Here is a 20,337-nt window from a genome sequence, read left to right as displayed (position 1 = left end):
CTTGTTTGTAAACTGAACGCATCGTGACGTCATCACAAAGACCCAATCAATACACAACGCCAACGGAAGCGGCATATTTGAAATCTGGCAGTTGAAGTCGAGCCTTTTTCCCTGTGTATTGTGCTGTAATTCCCGTCGCAAGAGACTTTTTTGTGGCAGGCCTAAACACGGTGAGATGGTTTTCGCTTTACTGCACTTTAACGTCATGTTTTTAAAAGTGTTCTAATGCGTGTTTAACTTCACTTGAGTGCGCGAGTCTTCGGCACAGTGGGGAGATTTGATGAGCAAGTTATCTTGAGCAAAATTGCTACATGCTACCTAGCCGGAAAATGAGCTAGCCCCGATTGTAAACACGAAGCTATCCAGGTTTATAAGGAAAGCATTTGTTCAGTAACTTGTCTTCAACTTGTTATCTAGGTTATTTCTTGCTGCTCACCAAGTCAGCATATAGTACCTTCTAGGTATTCCTCACCTTAGAATGAGAAATCACACAAAACTGGTAACTTAATGTTAATTAAATACTGAGAATTGTCTCAGTGTTGGTTACTCCTTTAACAACAGCTCTGGATTTCTTTTTAAATGTCTGCAGTCCTAGCTCCCCATTATTAATAACTGTTAATAAACGCGTCATATTAACATTAAATTGCATTTTTCTGTGCTGGATTTTGTGTTCTTGTTATTCAAGCAAAATGCTTATATTCATTTGGGCTCATTTGTTATTTGTGTTGACTGAACTCATCATTTCAGATGGAGGAAGAGGAGCACACAGACAGAAAGCAGAAACTTGCCATGCTTTATCAAAAGCTTAACAAAATTAAAAAGTATCTCAATGAAGGTAACAAAGGATTAACAAGTAGTCATGTATGCCAGATGTCTGCATTGCCGTGCATAACTGTGACACTTTGTGCTTGTTACAGATGACACAGACAATATTAACCAGGTCATTGGCTCAAACTCACCCGAATCATGTCTTTCATATTTGATGGACTTGGAGAAAAAAGGAGACCCTCACTTGGATAGTAATCACCTCACCAGGCTCATTGACTTTTATACCAGGGTGTTCTCCAATATGCCACTGGGAAAACACTGTCATAATGAGAGCTACGCAAGGATGTTGGTCAGATTTGCAGAGCTGAAAGCGTGAGTAGAAATGCTGTTCTTGGTTTAATTATATTTTCATCTGTGCATTCACTGGGTCATTTATTTATTTTTTTTCTATTAGAATTCAAGATGTCAGTGAGGCAGAGCCTAACTTCAACGTGGCAAGGTCCCACAGCCAGAATTTTGCATTTGTCCACATTGCACATGCACAGTTTGAGATTTCTCAAGGTAGACATGTGATGTTTGTCCTTCAAAACATGTGCCAGTTCTCAAGAAATGCTATGTAGAATATTTAATTTAATCTCTAACACTTTACCAGGCAACGCAAAGAGAGGCATCTACATATTGCAGAATGCTGTTCAGGTGGGTGCCCAACCGAAAGAACAGCTGGAGGCTGCTTTGCGAAGAATTCAGAATGGAAAAGCACAACTATGGAGTTCAGAGGATAAGGAAAATTTACCAGGTGAGCATTCATGTTTATCTTGTGTCATTATATACATGTTGCTGTTTGACTTGACTGTCCAGCAGTAGAAAGTCACAATAGAGCTCAAATGTAATAATGCCCTTTTCCCAATCATGCTTTTCTCTTCTAAATATTTTGTGTTTTCTTTCTGTCAGTACCAAACAGTGATGCACAGGACTCTGTCAAAAAAGGCTCAGAGTTACAAAAAGTAAGCAGAACGTCAGATGGGACAGGTGACTTGCAGCTCTCAAGTATTTTTAGTTCGGGGTAAGAATAAAGTGGTTCTCAACCTCCCAGAAGGCTTTTTCTAAGGGGGAACATCTGACATTTTTTGTTCTCTGTCCTTCAGGAGGGACTCCCTTGGTGGAGCACCAGATGACCAACTACCAGGCTGGAGGACAGGATCTCAGCGCAAGAGAGCAGTTGGAATGGTCTGTGGGGTTTGTTTGTTTGTTTGTTTGTTTTTTCACTTGAAACTGTTCCGTGTTACCCATTACCAAAAGGTCTTTGAGGATCCCAAGTTCTGCTCTTACATTTTTGCTTTGTAGCCAGCAAGAGTTCCCATAGTACCTTTCTCTATCCCAGAAAAGGATGATGATGATGACTACAATAATAGCAGGGTCTCCAAAGGAAGCGATGCATCAATCCCCACAAGTTTGTCCAGGTATGTTTATGTTTATTTATTTTGGTTAAAATGTAGTGAATGTAGGCAGGGGGTGGGATGATCTGAGAAATACAATTGAAATATATGTAATTAAGTGAATTTACTTTGCGTGTAATGTCCTGCAGTGTCAATGAAACCTATATCAGGTAGTGTTCATGCTTAATTTGTGTCACTGTCTTAGGCAAACATCTGGTTCAAATATGAACCCAATATTTGGGCTATCCTCCTCAAAGAACAGTGCTGTGGATCGGGATATAGTGTGTGTTCAAGTGAGTACAAATAAACGTATTTGTACCTCTCAAATTCCACACTTGGTGGCTTTCGTTTCTAATGATCTGTTGTGTGAAGAACCTTAGCTTGAGCCAAAGAAAGAAATGTTGAATCCTTTTGTGCGTGTGTGTGTGTGTGTGTGTTCTCAGCAACCAGCTCTTAGTCCAGAGAAATCCACCTGGGAGGACCAGGCAGCCATAGACTCAACCACAACTCTCCTTCACACATGTTACACAAAGAACGCCTCAAGAATGGAAGGTACTACATTACATATTTCCATGTGGAATCTTATTTTCTATAGTTGTGTGAATGAAAGACACTGTGTCCCCTTCTCTGTTTTCATGACTGTTTTCCTTTCTAGCAGATGTAACTTACAATTTCGATCAGGTCGTCAATTCCAACTCTCCCGAGTCATGTTGGGCATACCTGACTAACCTGGAGAAGAGAGGGAACCCTCACACAGACATCAACCTTCTGAATAAGCTCAAGGACTGTTACTCTAAAGTCTTCTTCAAGCTGCCAGTCAGACAATACAGCAAAAATGCCACCTACGCCAGAATACTAGTCCGATATGCAGAACTAAAAGGGTGAGTGCCCCATCATATCATTCACAATAATACCAATATAAATTGTTATAAAAGTGTTAAATCATGATATCAATGATTCGTTGGAGCCATGCGTTTATGTTTCTCAGTGGGCAAAACAATGAGACAAAGCCAAGCATGTCTCAGCCACATGCCAGCCTCCTAATTTAACAGCTTTCAACAAAGCACAGTACTCTGCTAAATTTCTGCTAAAGGTGGGAACAAGATTTTTAGATTTGAATCTTATTATGTGGCTCCTAAAGAGTTGCAAGGTTGTTATTTATTTTTTTTATGTTAAATTAAAAATTGTTAAGTTATACTTTTACTTGGAGTTACAAGGAATACACTACCTGGGCTGCTTTTGCACTTACATTTGACTTATCCTCTGGATATAATGCTGTCGTTATGGTTGCATTGGTACTGCTAGCACCTTGTGGCAATAAATTCACACTTTGAATTAGGTTGTCACTGGAAAAACAAAGATGGAAAAGGCAATGCATTTTGTTTTAACTAATAAATCTTCTGCCTGCAAGCTGCAATCACTGATAAAACATAATATAATTTATATCTTTATTGCAAATTTCCTTGAAATGTTGTGAAATGATCGGTAGTCACCTGAAATGGTTTTCCAACAGTCTTGAAGGAGTTCCCAGAGATGCTGAACATGTGTTGGCCCTTTTGCCTTCAGTCTGCGGTCCATTTCATCCCAAACCATCTTAATTGGTAGCTGGTCCTACCAAATGTAAACCAGATGGGATGGAATGTCGCTGCAGGATGCTGTGGTGGCCAAGTTGGTTCAGTGTGCCTTCATTTTGGAGTAAATCCCCAACAGTGTCACCAGCAAAGCACCCACACACCATCACACCACCTCCTCCGTACTTCACGATGGAAACCATGCATGTGGAGATGATCTGTTCACCTTTTCTGCGTCACCCAAAGGTGGAACCAAAGATCTTGAATTTGGATCTCAAATTTGGACTCACCAGACCAAGCACAGATTTCCACTAGTCTAATGTCCATTCCCTATGTTTCTTGGCCCAAACGAATCTCTTCTGCTTGTTGCTTTTCTTAGTAGCTGTTTGACCCTAAAGACCTGATTGAGTCTTGCCTGAACAGTTGACGTAGAAATGTGTCTAGTAGAACTCTATGTGGCATTTATCTGCTCTAATCTGTTGTGCTGTTAACTTGTGGTTTCTGAGGCTAGTGACTCGAATGACTTTATCCTCAGCAGCAGAGGTGAATCTTGGTCTTCCTTTCCTGGGGCGGTCCTTGTGTGAGCCAGTTTCATCATAGCGCTTGATAATTTTTGCGACTGTACTTGAGGACACAGTCAAAGTTTAAGCAATTTTCCAGACTGACTGACCGTCAGTTCTTAAAGTAATGATGGACTGTCATTTCTCTTTACTTAGCTGATTTGTCCTTGCCATAATATGAATTCTAACAGTTGTCAAATAGAGCTGTCAGCTGTGTACCGACCTGACTTCTGCACAGCACAACAGATGGTCCCAACCCCATTAAGAGGGAAAGAAATTACACAGTGAAACGCTGACAAGGCACAACTGTGAAGTGAAAACCATTTCAGGTGACTACATCATGAAACCCACTGACAGAAGACCAAGGTTTTGCAGTGCTGTCAACTGTCCACATAGCCTTTCAGTCCCACCAAAAAAAAGCATTGGCACAACCAAATGATAGCTATCAGTACTGCTCTTTAAGTGTATCATTGTTTCCTTTTTCTTCTGGAGGATCGAGGATCCAGATGAAGCACAGGACCACTTCATAGTTGCAAGATCCAACTGCAAAGCCTTTGCCTTTGTCCACATAGCACATGCCCAGTTTGAGGTCTCTCAAGGTATGTAATTTTCTGGAACCACATTCTCAAAACAAAAAGCTGAAAATAAGGAGCAACTCGTACAAATAAGGACATTGTTTTGCACAACTTCAAGACTCCTCCTTGAAGAATTTAAATTTAAAGGTGGCACCACTTTGGAAAAATAATAGGTAGTCCAGAGCGGCAATGTACTGCTGTAAAAGCAACTAATTAAGTCGGTGCTTTAGAAAAACAGTATTGCCATAACTGAAGCCAGTTGCTGTAGTGTAACTTTATTACAGAAAGATCATTGTAATCAGTAATCACAATGTCTTTAATAAATGTCTATCTCAGTGTAATCTGTTACAATAAGGTCCCATATACACCTGGAAGGAACATGATTTTTGTCTAGATCTGATCGATGGATCACTATGTCTGCATAGTTTATTCAAAATGCATGCCAAACATTTGCTAGCGAGTGAAAAGTTTTGTCTGTATTTTGTGTTGTTTAGCCATAAGAATGTCTACTAATCAATCAATCGTTCATTAAAACATAATTGAAGTGCCATTTATTTATGCCCCTACTATCCTCTTTTTAGGTAATGTCAACAAAGCAACTTCAATTCTGCACAAAGCCCACACTTTAAATGCGAAGCCAGCCGAGCTCCTGGACATGGCCATACATAACCTTAAAGCTGGAGAGAAACGGCTACTGCCCACCAGTGAGGAGGACCCTCCCACAGGTAGAGATCTAAGTCAGTTCATTGTATGGGTCAAAACTTGAACATGCTTTTAAATTTAAATTAAATTTAAATACATTGTTATTTTTTAAATGCATTATATATTTTCCAAATTTCTTTTAGATTTGCAAGCAAGTGCTCCCGTAATGTCTGCATGTGGTGGAATCCAGGAAGTACAGCTTCCTGCTCGGGTCCCTGTCAGACGTTCGGTAGAGCAGCCTAAACCTGCGAGCAGGGAGCCTTTATCGGAGTGGAAGATCCCAACTTCCATCAACCGGCATGTTTCTCCTGAGGTCTGATGGCCCTTTTTAAATCTACTGCTAAATTTTTAGATACACTGATTTTAGTTTGTTTTTTTTCTACATGCAAGCTGGTGTTAGCTTATGTCTTCCCTGTGAAATATCCAAAGACTTGGTGGGTGTTTATTATCTTCACTTAGAACATGTATGTAAACATTTATTTTGATTATGTCTCAAAACCTTAAACGTTTTTTTTGTTGTTGTTTTTTTTTCCCCTTATAAGGTTAAACAGACAACACCCCCTGAACCTAGACCCATTCCTCGTCTGGCAGAATCTTTCCTTACACCATCCCTCCAACTTCCATCCAAAGCTAACTCACAAACAGTCTGCGAAACGCCTAACAGCAATAGATATCCAGCTGCTAACAGGTAATACTCTGACTTGGGTATTTGTGAAATCTCTCTTTAAATATGCAGCATAAGCAAAAGTGTTTTTTCATATCTGTAATTCTGCTCTTTAGTTTCCATTGGGAACGGTATTTAAATATATGCTTTATTGTAGGGTGCTAAAAAGTTGCGCTAAAAGTCAATTCTACTTCAAATCAATAAGCTAATACTTTTGTATTCTAGAATATTTCTATTGAAATAAAATGTCACACTCTGCATGCCTGTATTTGTCCCCTCTCAGCTTCATTACTCCTGTTGTAAAGAGAGGCCCTGAAGTGTCTTCCTCTGCAGCAGCGGCACACAGAGCTGGGCCTGCTCAGCAGCCATGCACACCTCTAAATCAAACGTTGTGTGCCCAGACACCACAGGTATATGTTCATGCCCTCCTTTTGGTTTTGTCTTATACATTAAAAAAAACCAACAACATACTGTGGAGTTTTTTGTTGCTGTTTTGTTTGTTTTTAATTAAAGATTTTAGATGTGTGTGGGGAAAAGCACTTGATAGTATAAACATTTTTTTTCCCAGCTTGACTGAACAGTAAACAGTTACTTGAATGCCAAGTAGACAGAGTTCAGTCAGTTGGAAATATCAGCAGTAATTTAAATACTACTCTCAACTTTAATGGGAAACTGTATCTTTGTTTGGATCTCATTTTAGGCTTCCCTCAGTGCGTTGTCCAATGAATCCATTACGATTAAGGGGAAGCAGTTCTTCATTCTGAAGATGATTGGACGCGGGGGATCGAGTAAGGTAACAACAGTGTTAAGGAGTTCCCATAATGCCAAAAACATTTCACCACAGTCTGACAGTCCAGTCGGCCTCTAATCTTGTATTTTAAACAACTGCTTGTTTTCCCCCTCCAGGTTTACCAGGTGCTCGATCATAAAAAGCAGCTGTATGCAGTGAAATATGTGAACCTCGAGGAGGCCGACGCCCAGACTATAGAGAGTTACAAAAATGAAATTGAACATCTGAACCACCTGCAGCAGTACAGCGACCAGATTATAAAGCTCTATGACTAGTGAGTGCACAGCCTATCCAGAAATTATTTTTTAAATTAGGCAGCCTTTTTTCTATTGTTTACCTGAAGTATACATCTCTGCCTCAATAAATGTCCTGATGGTTGTGTTTTTTGTGGGTTGTGTTTGTTTCTTTCAGTGAAATAACCAACAGCTACATCTACATGTTGATGGAGTGTGGAAACTTGGATCTGAACACTTGGTTGCGAAAGCGCAAAACTGTGAACCCTCTAGAGAGGAAGTTCTACTGGAAGAACATGCTGGAGGCCGTCCACACCATCCACAAACACGGTTCATTTCTCTTGTGCCTCCCACTATCAGTTGACTACCACTTTCAGTGTTGTTCAAATGTCATAAATGTCATAGTAACTGATGGTCACTTCTAACCACTGCATGTGTGTTCTGTATAGGAATTATCCACAGCGACTTGAAACCAGCTAACTTCGTCATAGTGAATGCTTCGCTGAAACTGATCGATTTTGGCATCGCAAACAGAATCCAACCAGATGTAACGAGCATCATGAAGGATTCACAAGTAAGTCATACTAATTAATACACTGAAACTCTCGTGTGTCATGTCAGCTTGGGTCCCAAGCAATCAAACTACAAAGGAATGAAATTGCTGGAAAACAATCTGGTGGACTCTAGAGGGGTGATGATATCTGTGCTAGACTGTCCAGTATAGCCTGATAGTCAGACATTTTCTGGTTAGCATGGTCAATGTCTGCATACTTCCAGTCCCAGGCTACAAATGGTATCTGTTCCAGAGTCTTTCAGATAAGATAGATGGAGGGCCACGGTCATTTCTTCCAATAGACCAGCAGATGTTTTGACATCGCAGGAAAAAGCACATTGAATTAATAACACAGATGTATGATGAATAAGTGCATTCCACTAAGGTGCGGCCCAGATGCTTGTCGGCCTGTGATCATGGCCTACTGGGAAAGTTACAGCAACAGAGCCATTGTTAAAGAAATTTATTTCACCTGTGTGGGGTTTTTTTTTTTTTTTTTTTTTTTGAGGATTTTTTTTTTTTTTTTTTGAGGATTTTTTTCTTCTTCTTCTTTTGCTTTAATAAATCAAAATCTCTGCAGGGGTGGTGTCCTAAGTATATTGTAGCATCTTTGAAACGACCTGCTGAAGTTCAAAAAACAGAATGGTCTTTAAAGGAAAGAGAGAGAGAATATCTAGTGAGCGGCTTTTCACTGGGTAAAAATGCTAATCAGAGGAAGGCTGAAGCAGAGCTAAAACGGCAACTCTTCAGACACTGGATGAAGTCAGGGATTGCACCAAGATACAGAAGAATGATTTTGAACTTCAAACCATGCAAAGCAACTCTAAATGAGCATACTGTGAGGGACAACAGAAAATGACAGTTTTCTAATTTAAGTTCTGTTAAATAAGTTGAAGCTGCAGCTCAGCTTAAGGATGTCAATCAGTTGGGAAAAATGGCTTAACATGTGTAACACGTAATCATTTGTCAACACAGGTAGGAACTCTGAACTATATGCCCCCTGAAGCCATCAAAGACACGTCATCCCAGACAGGAAAAGCACGCTCAAAGGTGTGTTACTTTCGTTTTTACTGATTTGACAGAGTCACTAACCAAACCGAGAATGCAACAGTAGGTAAGACACCTTCTGCTAATTTTGTTCAACAGATCAGCCCCAAAGGTGATGTGTGGTCCCTCGGATGTATTCTGTACTGTATGACTTACGGGAAGACTCCGTTCCAAAGCATCACCAACCAGATCAGCAAGCTGCACGCCATCATCGATCCCTCCCATAAAATAGAGTTTCCTGACATCTCGGAGAAGGATTTGCTCGATGTGTTGAAGGTGAAACGATGCCATAGATGGGACTTCTGTGTTACAGTTTTACACACATTAAAATGAGAATCTGTCCAATCAATTGTTGATGAGTCTTTATTAGAAGTGTTACTGAGGTCATGTAAAATAAAAATATTCAGCCTTTGTTTTGTTTGTTTTTTGTTTTTTTTCCTTTTACCAGAGATGCTTGGTACGAAACCCCAGAGAGAGAATTGCCATTGCAGAACTGCTGGAGCATCCGTATCTGCAGCTCAAACCACAAGCATCACCTGAACACGGTACATGTACATCAATCAGTAACAAGTTTGTGTACTAAGAAGATGCCAGGTTAACGTTAGAAATTCACCTGTACTCTGTTCCAGAATATCCTTCTAACAACGATCTTAAGAAGATCCTGACAGACCTCGCAGCCCTCCAGTCTCCAAACAGCATCATTCGAGCTGCTAATGTAAGAATAACTTCCCAAAATTTCTTCTCAGACTTCTTAAACAAGTTTCTGAAGCGCTAACTTTGCTCTCTCATCGTCACAGAATTTGGCAAGAATGTGCAGCAGTGGCAGGAAGCTGGATGTTGCAGAGTGTGCAAAGTCATCATCTTAACTGCCCTGGAAAATGTGTTGTGGCTGATTTGGTTCTTTTAAACCACTCATAACCACTAAAGTTTCCCTTTTTTGTGAGATAAACAAAGCAATATCTTTGTTTTTCTTGAAACAAAATAGCACATTGTTTCATTTTTACTCATTAGTAAATATAAGCACAAGCCATTTAGCCATCATTAAAACTACTTGTTTAGTATTGTGTTGTTTAAATCACCAAAAGAACCCCCCAAAAGCTCTGACCTGTAGTCAGAGATGCCAGACATTTGGCAGTGGCTCATTTGGATCCTGTCGGTTGCAGGATGGACTTTCAGTCCCATGGGAATTGACTGGCTTGTTTCAGTGCATCCTGTGAATGCTGTTTCAGATTCTGAGGAGATCAGGAAAAAACTTTGTCTGTGTGTTTTTGAACCCTTCCTGAGCAGTTTCAGGGAGTGCTGTTGCCATTACAGGATGTGCTTGGTCTGCAACAGAATTTATGTGGGTAGTACCTTTCAGAAATCCACACGAATGGTAGAATCTCTAAGTGTTACTCACTTAAGTTTGTTTTAATGTTTTGGCTTATCAGTTTGTGCAGTATAGTATAATACAATAAACATACTATATTGTACCATAAGAGTTTGTGCTTTGTTTTTTTCCATTGACATGTAGAAACTTTTTTTCTTGAACCTGAAGCTTCTTCCTGTGAGGGCAGTAATACTATCGAGTTGTAATACAAATGCTTTACACACAAATGTAGAAATTTTCATATACTATTGTAAAAAATACTTATACATTTGTACCGTGAGTTGATAAATAAAATAATATATGAAATACATATGAATATATATAAATGAATTACATCACAGGGAACTGTACGGAAGAGGATTAGGGCCACTGGGGAAAAAAGATCTGAGAAAAAAGTAAGAATTAAATTCTGAGATCAAAGTCAGAATTCTGACTTTTTTCTCAGAATTCAGGAAAAGAAGAAAAAAAAAAAGACGTGCCCACTTTTTTTTTCCCCCAGTGGCCCTAATCCTCTTCCGTAGAACTGAAACTGCGTCTAGTGAACGATTTTAGACACCTGTACGTACTGCGCACACCACCCTCCCTTTTGACCAATCACGGCCTCACTCGCTGAGGCTGAGGCAGGAAGAAAAGAGCTCTCACTCCGCCACCATTCCCAGAAATCACAAAGAGTGGGGTCTCTCCTACTCGTATTCTAATGAGTATAGCAATATTTGTTTTAAACAAGCTAGCATGAAATCTCTCAGCGTCGTTTACTGAAGCTTTTGGGAAAGTCCCGGAAGTTGATCGGGAGCGAAACAATTCCCTCCGCTAGAATTGGGAGCTTGCTCTAATAGACGATCTTTAGTCGTAGGTTCATCTTGCCCTCCCTGTTCACTTATAACAACAGTGATGGCGGCTGCTGCTCGGCTCTTCCTTCGAGGTGCAAACTCGAAACTTTCCATCGCTCCCGGCTCCCTGGGGACCACGCTGCTAAAACTGTCGCCGAACTGCAGCTCCCGCACAAAAACACAACGAAGGCATGCGGCACACTTTACCTTTCAGCCTGACCCCGTCCCGTCTCAGTACGGTGAGTGTTTGGCTAACCGGCTAACATGGGGGAGCGGGTCGTGTTGATACCGCTGGAATGTCCTCAGTTCAACCGAGAAATGAGCTGTCACCGTGAATTACACCGTGTATGGTTAAAGGGCGTGAAACAGCTGCACGTGGGGTCTTCTGTTTACTTGTTAAGTCAGAGCAAAAACATTTCTGGCACAACTTCACCTACTTCCAAGGTGCATGGAGAGAATGAAAGAATTCACAATGCAGGAACTCCGGCAACACTTAAGGGAAGACTTTAAGTCTTTTGGCCTTCATCAGGGTCTTGTGACATACTGTCATGTTGTTCATCTTCCCGTAAGTGTTGCTGGAGTTCCACCTTCATCGTCCTTTTGTGAAGCTGTTGTGAAGCTGTCCTCATCATGGAAAGGATCCTACAGTATTATCCTCAACTCTTGACGGCAAGGCTCACCAGTGTGTTGTTGGTGGTGTTTTTTTAAATTATTATTATTATTATTATCATTATTTTATTCTAGAATAAACCAAAATGGGGATTTGGACATTTTATGTTTAACCTCCTAAGACCCGAACTCTTCCACAACATACATTTTAATTTCTCTTTGATATTTGGGCATATTGGGGCCCGATGAATGTAAAAACAAAGAATTACCAGATTTTCTTTTTTTTTTTTTTACCTTATTTTTGTTTTTAAGGAAAATAAGAGCCACGTATGAGGATATTCGTTTAAATTTTTTGATAGAACAGTAGCAGTATAATGTCCTCGTAAGTGGATATCAGGCCCTTGTAGAGCAAAATTGAGTATTTTGGTCTAAATAACCCAAAATGTGATGTCCACATATGTGGACGCCAGGTCCAAGGAGGTTAATGCAGTGTCTTTGTTTAGGCCCCCCAAAGGATGCTCTGTTTCACTTACATGAAAAGCTCGTGCATCTTGTGGGTTCATAGCCACAGCGTTCATACGACTTCTTGTAAATGGGTCCAGTCTTTTTACCTGGTTAATGAATGCTGAAATAACAAAGCAATAGCACACACCATTGCAGAAAACAGCCCTCGACTTACTTGTTGCCAGACAAGTGAAAGATTTCTGGTTTGATGCTGGGAGGAGACACTGTCTCTTGGCTCAGGAAGGGCACCTGGTGTAAAACTGAGAAAATAAAACATTCAAAGCTACCTGCTGCTACTAAGGAAGTAACTAAAAATGTATTTAATTTTTCCTTGTAGTGTGATCTAGTCCCAGGCTCTAAGCCGATTGCTTATTCTATAATATACTTTTACTTGATCCAGAATCACAACATGGTACTGAAAATTGTAGGTGGGAATCACCTGACACCCCACAATACAATATTATCACAATACTTTAATCCAAATTTTTAACATTTTGCAATAAGCTGAGTATTTCAAAACATAAAGTTCAATTTCAAATTGTTTCAACTGCAAATTATGTACTCAGAGTTAAACTTTTTCAATATCTGTCTTATCCAATAAAATAATGTTATCAGATTTTAGTTTTGTTTTTTGTTGTTGGAAAAAAAAAGATGGTGTCAGTCTACTATCAGTCTGCAATTCAGTGAAGTCAAGTTGCCAACTCTTGAACATGTTTTTAAAAATACAGCAATTAACTGCTATAAATCCTCATAAATCACATATCTGTTGTTGTCTGTATGGACAGAAAGTCACATTTCACTACTCCATTTGTGCTCATCAGCCTTCCTGTTCTGTAGGAATATAACCAGAATACAACCAGCTGGTAGCCAGTTGGCTCAGGTCCTATCGAGTTGTGCTCATTGATAAATATTCATCCAGATTGATGGCAACATGGTGGCAATCTGTATGCGTTTATAAATTAAACAGCAGTTATTTGCAAACCTTCGACAACCTGTCTGAGAATGATTGCAGAAAGGTTGCCTTCTTTCAAGCGAGTTGAGCCCTCTTTTTTGTTGTGCTTTAATTTATTTATTAAAATATCCATATTTGGCATGCCTGCGTCAATACAATATCGCAATGTTGTAATATAAAATATACAATAAATTGCAAAAATATATTGTAATCAAATATTGTAAAACCATGCTGTATCATTTTTTCTTTGCTTTTTTTCCTTTCCTGCCCTTGTTGAAAACATGCTATTCTTTTGTGTTCTTTAATTTGTAACACAGTGTGTACTCCATTGAAAACAGGAAATCAAATCACAGTTGATGTGTTTTTCCTGCAGTACCTGTTCAGTTGAGGCCTAGTTGTGTAAAACCATTAAGACACGTATTTTTTTATGTGTGAAGTTCTTCATTTTTTTTAAATTAAGTGTTTCACCTTAAGGTCCTACCCAGAAGATGAACTTGTTCCAGTCCATTACGAGTGCCTTGGACAACACTCTGGCCAGCGATCCTACCGCAGGTAAAAGGCACGCAGACACACTCTGTAAACCTCCAGGCTGCCTAACAATCATGAAAGTATGAATCAAGCTGTCCAAGTTATTGAAATCTAAAACATCCAAAGTGGCTTAATCTAAGGAGTTTTCAGTATTTTTCACTCTTGCGTACTTGAGCACTAACGGTGCTGACTGTATTGTACTCTTGTTTCTCTGCAGTCATCTTTGGGGAAGATGTCGCCTTCGGTGGAGTGTTCCGATGCACAGTGGGGCTGAGGGACAAATATGGTAAGATGCTGCTTTCTATTTTAACGCTGACCTTAAAACAAACGAGGTTTACCTGATTTCAGCGATGCGTACCAATGCACGGCATCACAAAAAAATCATAAAAATTTTTCCCTCCTAATTTAAGTTGTTCTTGGTTGGTATATTGGTGGTAAGGAACATAATTTTGAGCTGTCTTAAGTCAGCCTTTTTCCTCATTGACGTTTGCTTGTTTTGGCTCATGGAAGGTGAAGTTCAGGCAGCTGAACAATGGGTGCTCTGTCAGCATTGTGAAGTATTGAGTAACCATTCTGTTTCCCTCTGTTTCTTTTCCATTGTTTAAAGGTTTTTCACCTTGACTATTACAATTACGAGCATCATGGAAAATAATCTCAAAAAGAGCCCCGTTGTAGTCTTGGAAATAGTGCAAAGTCCGCTAAATCTTACACTGTGACCAAAGACTGACTTGTCTTTAGGTTCTTCAAATGCACGGTAGACATTAAGAATCCCTCTCAAAAGTGACACCTGAATAGTTGAAAGGAAAAAAAATGTTAGTAACCTGTTGTCGGTGTGATTTTTTTTTTTGCCACTAGATGGCAGCAAAACACTGCTGAGAATCTCACCACCCACTGCTCTGGGAAGGGCCAGGTACTGCCTAGCCTTCACCCAGAGGACCAGCATGAGCTACTGGCACACGTGTCAGTCGTTGTAGGGGAAGCCTTACAATGAGCTGATATAGTATGAAGCTCACTGTTATAAGTTTTGTTTTTGGGGCTCATTATTTTCTCTGAAGTTTTCTGATATTCTTAAATAGCACACTCAGAATCCTGCAGGTCGTTCAGACAGATCCTGGTGAAGAGGATCTGGCCTGTATGCAGTCTCAGTGACAGCCGGAGAAGCACAGGTGTAATGTATAATGCAGTCAGTGGACAAGATATACTGAAACTTTTGGCACTGAAATGCAGAGCTCCACAGACATAAATACTGTTTTGTGACATCCACTATTATATTTGTTTAAGCAGTTAAAAAATCGTTTTTATCACAACTATTGAATTCATTAACAGTATATTGTTAAAGTTTTGAAAATTGTAATTTTAATCTTGCCTGATCATTGAGATCCAAATCCTTAAAGAGTGTAATGCTGCAGCTGCTGCTCTACAGCTCTGACAGTCAACATTTTAACTTGTAATAGTCAGAAAATATCGGGTGTCAATAATAATGTTAATGATGCCTCTGTTCCATTTCTAATCAAGTGTCCATATAACCTGTGACAGACTGCCAGGCAATGTGAGGACTGGGTTTTTTCTGTTTTTGTTTCCACACTTGTTGTCTGTTCAGCTTTAATCCTGCAACCTCTCTGGTAACAGTGTACTCACACTGGACTTTTGTCATGACCTGACTCCTCACTTTGAATAGGATCGGCTCACCTTTATATTGGACAGACTATGAGCTGTGGCTTTTATATCAGCTCAGCGTATTAGGGACCTGATAGGGACCTTATTGATGTCATAGAAAGCCAAGAGTAGGAAACAAAAATACTAAAATAGAGCATTTACAGCAGAGCTAAGCCTAAGCTTCCAGCAGTCAAGGGTTGCTTGCACAGATGCTGACCTCTTGATTTGAAATTTTGGCCATATTTACAAACACCACTGCAACATAATATACAGTATGTGACGGAAAATGAGCAATAGCTTAATAAGTCTGCTATAATACCCATAATTCATAGATGCCTTGTGGCACATTGCTGTCTAAAACGAGGGTCAGAACAGGTCCGTTCATTGAGATCAATCTGATTCACAAGAATTTACATCAGTAACTGTCTCAAAGTACTGTATTAAAGAGACAGCCAGGTTCCTCTGGTTCTGCCGGAGGTCTCTTCCTTGAAAAAGAAGAGACCTCTGGCGGAACCACTCTTAGGGACGGTGAGTATAACCTTGATGCATCCCATTGATGTTATTACAGCTCATTAGGGTTAATTAATGCTGAATTGTGGGAAAACTGAGATAGGGAGCCCCCTGCAGACTGTGTTGAATGACAAATCGAATTTGAGCCTGCAGAGTCTAAGTTCTGTGACTAATTCGTGGTTAAAATGAGGCAATGTCTGCCTGGTCTTAAACTGAAGAAGCTGCTGAGCTTGTTTTTTGTTTTGTTTTGTTTTTTATTCTTGTGCTTTTCAGGCTGTGGTCAAGTTTCCAACCAAAAGCAGTACATATTTTAATTAAATATCAAGAAAATCTTCAAAGGCCAACACTAATTAATATGTCTTCCCTGAATTTGAGTTGAATGACTATTAAGAGTTGGCCACACAGAGAAACAGTTGGTGGAGCTAATTCTCCACACAGATGCTGTTCGTGGGCCACCGCAGAACAAGACATGACTTAATTAAAAGAGTGCCAATCAAACCTCAAGCGAATAAATTGAAGCAATGTGGGAAACTTGGCGTTTCTGTTTTGTTTAAAGCACTGATTTTAGGAAGGTTAGAATCACCTCGCAGGCCCCCTTTGACTCTTTTTTTTTTTTTTTTTTCCCTCCCCCCTGCCATTACGTTTTGCGACTCCACTGGAGCAGTTCGAGTTTCAGTGGACAGTTAGGCCACATGCTTCGTGACTTAGCATGTTTGCATTTGTTTCTGGTTTTGATGACAAGTATTAAAATTATTTACTTGTGTTCTAGAATAAAAGGCACATTAATAAAAAACAGCTTGGTGGAAATGCTCTGCATTTGGCTGTCCTGCATGGTAAAGTTTAATTTTTTTTTTTCAGTTTCAACCTGTGGAGAAAAATGTAGTTTGGCATTTAAAAAGGAGGAAAAAAAGTTGTTGTTTTTTTTTTTTTTGTCTCCACAGTGTCATTCAGTTATGACGTATTATTTAAAAGAAGATGACCACTTTGGTTTGGTTGTATCATTGACCACCATAGTAGTAAATCTGTTTGGGTACACAAATGTCTAATGACATGGCAACAGCACCCAAATAGCAACTCACACTGTCTTCCATTAAACTCTGCCACTCCATAACACAAGCGTGGAGACTGACTGTGTGTGTGCAGCAACAGAATTTAATTGTTTTCCTCGTTTCTCACAAGGCTGATTGGCTAATTGGATGTCAATAGATTTCCTTTCTTGTTTACATTTTCGGTGGATATTTGTATGCAGCCTGGAAATGGCGAGAAGTCTCAAACGCACCCTACAGTAGCGGGCGCTGCCTTTTTGTTTTCATTGACGTCAGAAGTGTTGACCTTTTGGAAAGGGATCATTATTTTCCATCTCATCCTTGTGTACAGTGACGAGAGCAAAGCTGTTTTTATTCCTCTCTGTACTGAAAAGGATGGCACACACCTCTGCCCCGCTGCCATTACACACAACAGAGGGGTAATGCAGGGCGGACTCCATATGAATGGCTTTTTACGAGACCGATGCATTCACCTCAGTGATCACTCCTTCCACCTCTGGCTGCCTGTGCTTGATTGCTGTGAGAGCTACAGCGCACTAGCTCTCCTCTCACTCCCGTTTAGCCCGTTGCACTGAATGCAGTGTGGGTGTCAGACAGCTGACTATAAAAGTTCCATGTCATCTATTTAAAATTGCATTCTAGACTCACGAAGCACAAACAGCAACACAACAGAGTTATTTTGGCATCACTTGATGTGTGTTTGTGTGTGTGTGTGTGTGTGTGGAGGCTTTTTTGTGTTATTACTTACTACTGATTGCTTTGATGACACAGAAGCTCACACACGTTATTTACTGTCACTTTCACATGAGGCTGCTTTTTTTTTTTTTTAATTTTTGAGGTCGGCCTCAGTCTGAGCAGCGAGGCACTAAATTTTGATCACTTAATTGTGTGTTCCTCCGAGGGGTGGGGGTGGGGGTTTGGTTGTGGTGCCGCGGTTGCTAATTGAACTTTGTGAGTCCAGAGGGCACATAAGGGCAGAGTTTCGCTGCTGAGAAGCACACTTCCCAGAGAAACAGAAAAAGCACTGGGCTGGCAAATACACAAAGATGAGAGCAAAAAATAACATTCTCAGCCCAAATTTAGTGCAACACTCTTGCGGTTCTTTCTCAGATTATAGGGTGGAGATTGCAAAATAGTATTTTTTTTTTTCTTTCCTGTTTTTACTCCATGGGGGTTGTGTGTTTGTTGCAGGTTTGGTTAGTTACAGCTCAGGAGAAGTCATCAGCTTCTCAGTTCATTTATTTTAGGACCACATGGCATTGTAACGGTGGGTTTCTCTGGGATCTCCTCAGTCAGGTGTGAAAAGTCTCAGAAATTTCTCTGAATCAATGCATTATCCAGCAAACCTGAAACCTTAAAAGCTCAGTGAGAACTTATTTTTTTTCTGTGTGTGTGTGTGTGTGTTACCTTCCTAATTTTTTCTTGTCACCAGGTAAGGACCGAGTCTTCAACACTCCTCTTTGTGAGCAGGGGATTGTGGGATTTGGCATTGGTGTAGCTGTCGCTGGTGCCACAGCCATCGCTGAGATCCAGTTTGCTGACTACATCTTTCCTGCTTTTGACCAGGTATGGCGCTGCCTTGCTCTGTGACAAAGTAATGTGAGTATTCGTACAGGTCCAGAAATATCAACATGTCCATGAAGGAACTGTCTGTTTTTTAAAAATCTGCTGTATTTTTTTTTTTTTTTTTCAGTATTTTTTAAGCTCTCGTGATTTCATACGTACTGGGGGAAAAAAGCACATGAAATTTTCAGACTGCTACCAAAATAATTTTAAACCCATTCCAATGGTTACAGTCTGAAGCCTGAGTTGTTTTTGGCTTAGCATGAATTTTTAAAAAGTGTAAGTGATGTCTGTGATGCTGAGCAGAAATCTCACATTCATTTTACATTGTGGCCTGCATGCAGTCTGTAGTGTGAAAAAAAGAGTTTACATTTAAATTAAAAAAGTTTTTGCTAAATCATGAAAAATGGACCCACTGTAAATAAATAAATATATAGATTATATAGAAATTAGACCTTTTTTAGAGTAGATGGTGGAAAATAAGAACTTTTCTGTCATTTCCATGTACAGTATTGGATTGTTTGCAATTCTGTAAGTAACCAAAATAAGTTTTCTGTATTTTATTTACTGCCATAACAGTCAAGACAATGTTTGTATATGTATTCCTGTTGTTTGCATATAGGTGTTTTTTTTTAATGACTTTTTTGTAGTTGTTTTTATTACTGGTTTTTTTTTTTTTTTTTAACTACATTAATCCACCAACAAATGTCATTAAATCTTTCTACAAGGACAAATAAAGAATCTTAATTGTTAATTTATAACTTAATTAGTATTTAGTAGAGATGGCACGATACCACTTTTTTATGTCCGATACCGATACCGATATCATAAATTTGGATATCTGCCGATACCGACATGAATCCGATAGTGTTTTTTAATCAACAAAACTGTTTTTTAAAATATCTTGCTGCATTTTGCAAGTCTGCAAGTTCATACTCAAGTTTAAAACAACAACTACACTAAAGCTATTCTGTTATACCTGTATACAAAAAAAATATTTCATAGTTCAGCAATACTGATCAATCTAATAAACTTAGACCTACACCATCCTCCCTATTCTGGTATTTTAAAGAGTACTTAGCGTAAATATTAAGCAACCTAACTAATAGGGTTCCAACTCCCAGCAACAACAAAAATAAATAAATAAAAAATAGGGAACCACCCCTCACGCTCCACCTCATGATGCTTAATCAACGTAATCAACCTTAATTTGATGCAGTGTGAAAAAAAATACACAGAAATCAATTATTTTTCAAGAAATATTAAATAGATTCAACATCTTTCTTCAACAAAATTGCAGACTGCACAGATGGTACCTTCCCAAAGGAAAATGTACTATAGCTTACTAGGGTATATATATTAGACTTAATAGTCACTATATACAGTAATTGACTTCTATTCATTTTACATCAAATTAAAACTTTGGGTGTCAGATAATTATTTATTAAAAGCTCGACATTTTAAATGAGAATAAGAAAGAAAAGTATGTCTTTGTGCCCCCTTTTCCCTGTTAATGCCCTATCGGCCCCCCTGGCTAAACTTTGCTAGATCCGCCCCTGCACAGTTACCAGCCGTCAGCTACGTAGAAAAAGATCTTGGTGTAGAAAGTAATATTAAATAAATTGTAACAACAGCTTATCAAGCTTAAACGTGCTGCTGTTGTTCAGCCGCTGGTTTGCTCTTTCTGGCGCAAAGTGGACCAAAAACAAACAAGAGAGACTCACGACAGAAAAGCCGATCAGCTGATCATTAGCAGTTTCACGATTGAAGTAGCAGCCGGAGAGCGAGAGGCAGTCGCTCGTTAAGCTTAACGTGGGAATGCTTTACAAACATTCAGAGATGGACTTACACACTTGCTTTACTTCTCTCGG

At 39.5% G+C, this 20,337-nt stretch overlaps 2 protein-coding genes across 4 annotated transcripts in view; both read left to right on the top strand.

Moving 5' to 3' along the window:
* The first annotated feature begins 747 nt into the window (after positions 1-747).
* ttk (ttk protein kinase) lies at positions 748-9,765 on the top strand. 3 transcript variants are annotated; one of them, XM_085365104.1, is made up of 24 exons: positions 748-835; positions 918-1,140; positions 1,223-1,329; positions 1,421-1,564; positions 1,720-1,831; positions 1,914-1,995; positions 2,113-2,228; positions 2,410-2,497; positions 2,648-2,756; positions 2,863-3,085; positions 4,828-4,934; positions 5,492-5,635; positions 5,765-5,925; positions 6,155-6,300; positions 6,560-6,686; positions 6,977-7,069; positions 7,183-7,340; positions 7,478-7,629; positions 7,749-7,873; positions 8,828-8,902; positions 8,999-9,175; positions 9,348-9,444; positions 9,529-9,614; positions 9,697-9,765. In XM_085365104.1, exons 1-24 carry the CDS (start codon positions 748-750, stop codon positions 9,763-9,765), a joined length of 3,009 nt encoding a protein of 1,002 aa, XP_085221230.1. The 3 variants fall into 3 exon arrangements, with proteins under 3 accessions (XP_085221230.1, XP_085221229.1, XP_085221228.1); XM_085365103.1 differs by having other exon boundaries at positions 5,756-5,925; XM_085365102.1 differs by having other exon boundaries at positions 2,860-3,085; positions 5,756-5,925.
* Positions 9,766-11,047: 1,282 nt separating this feature from the next.
* bckdhb (branched chain keto acid dehydrogenase E1 subunit beta) overlaps positions 11,048-20,337 on the top strand; it is a 79,238-nt gene continuing 69,948 nt past the window's right edge. Inside the window, exons 1-4 of the mRNA XM_085365101.1 lie at positions 11,048-11,337; positions 13,638-13,715; positions 13,909-13,977; positions 18,336-18,469. Of these exons, the coding sequence (XP_085221227.1) occupies positions 11,160-11,337; positions 13,638-13,715; positions 13,909-13,977; positions 18,336-18,469 (459 nt within the window). The 5' untranslated portion in view covers positions 11,048-11,159. The remainder of the gene's footprint in view (positions 11,338-13,637; positions 13,716-13,908; positions 13,978-18,335; positions 18,470-20,337) is intronic.

The sequence above is a fragment of the Diplotaxodon limnothrissa genome, linkage group LG11, assembly GCF_057381915.1.
Source record: "Diplotaxodon limnothrissa isolate DT_005_m linkage group LG11, D_limnothrissa_male_GT1.1, whole genome shotgun sequence".
In the NCBI taxonomy this organism is placed as follows: Eukaryota; Metazoa; Chordata; class Actinopteri; order Cichliformes; family Cichlidae; genus Diplotaxodon; species Diplotaxodon limnothrissa.
This window is presented reverse-complemented; position numbering and strand designations above follow the sequence as displayed.

Excerpts from the sequence above, each read along its gene's own strand:
- ttk (XM_085365102.1), top strand. The coding sequence starts at position 748 with ATGGAGGAAGAGGAGCACACAGACAGAAAGCAGAAACTTGCCATGCTT. Across the intron at positions 2,229-2,409 it reads ATCCCCACAAGTTTGTCCAG|GCAAACATCTGGTTCAAATA; the intron begins GTATGTTTATGT and ends TCACTGTCTTAG. Across the intron at positions 8,903-8,998 it reads CAGGAAAAGCACGCTCAAAG|ATCAGCCCCAAAGGTGATGT; the intron begins GTGTGTTACTTT and ends TTTGTTCAACAG.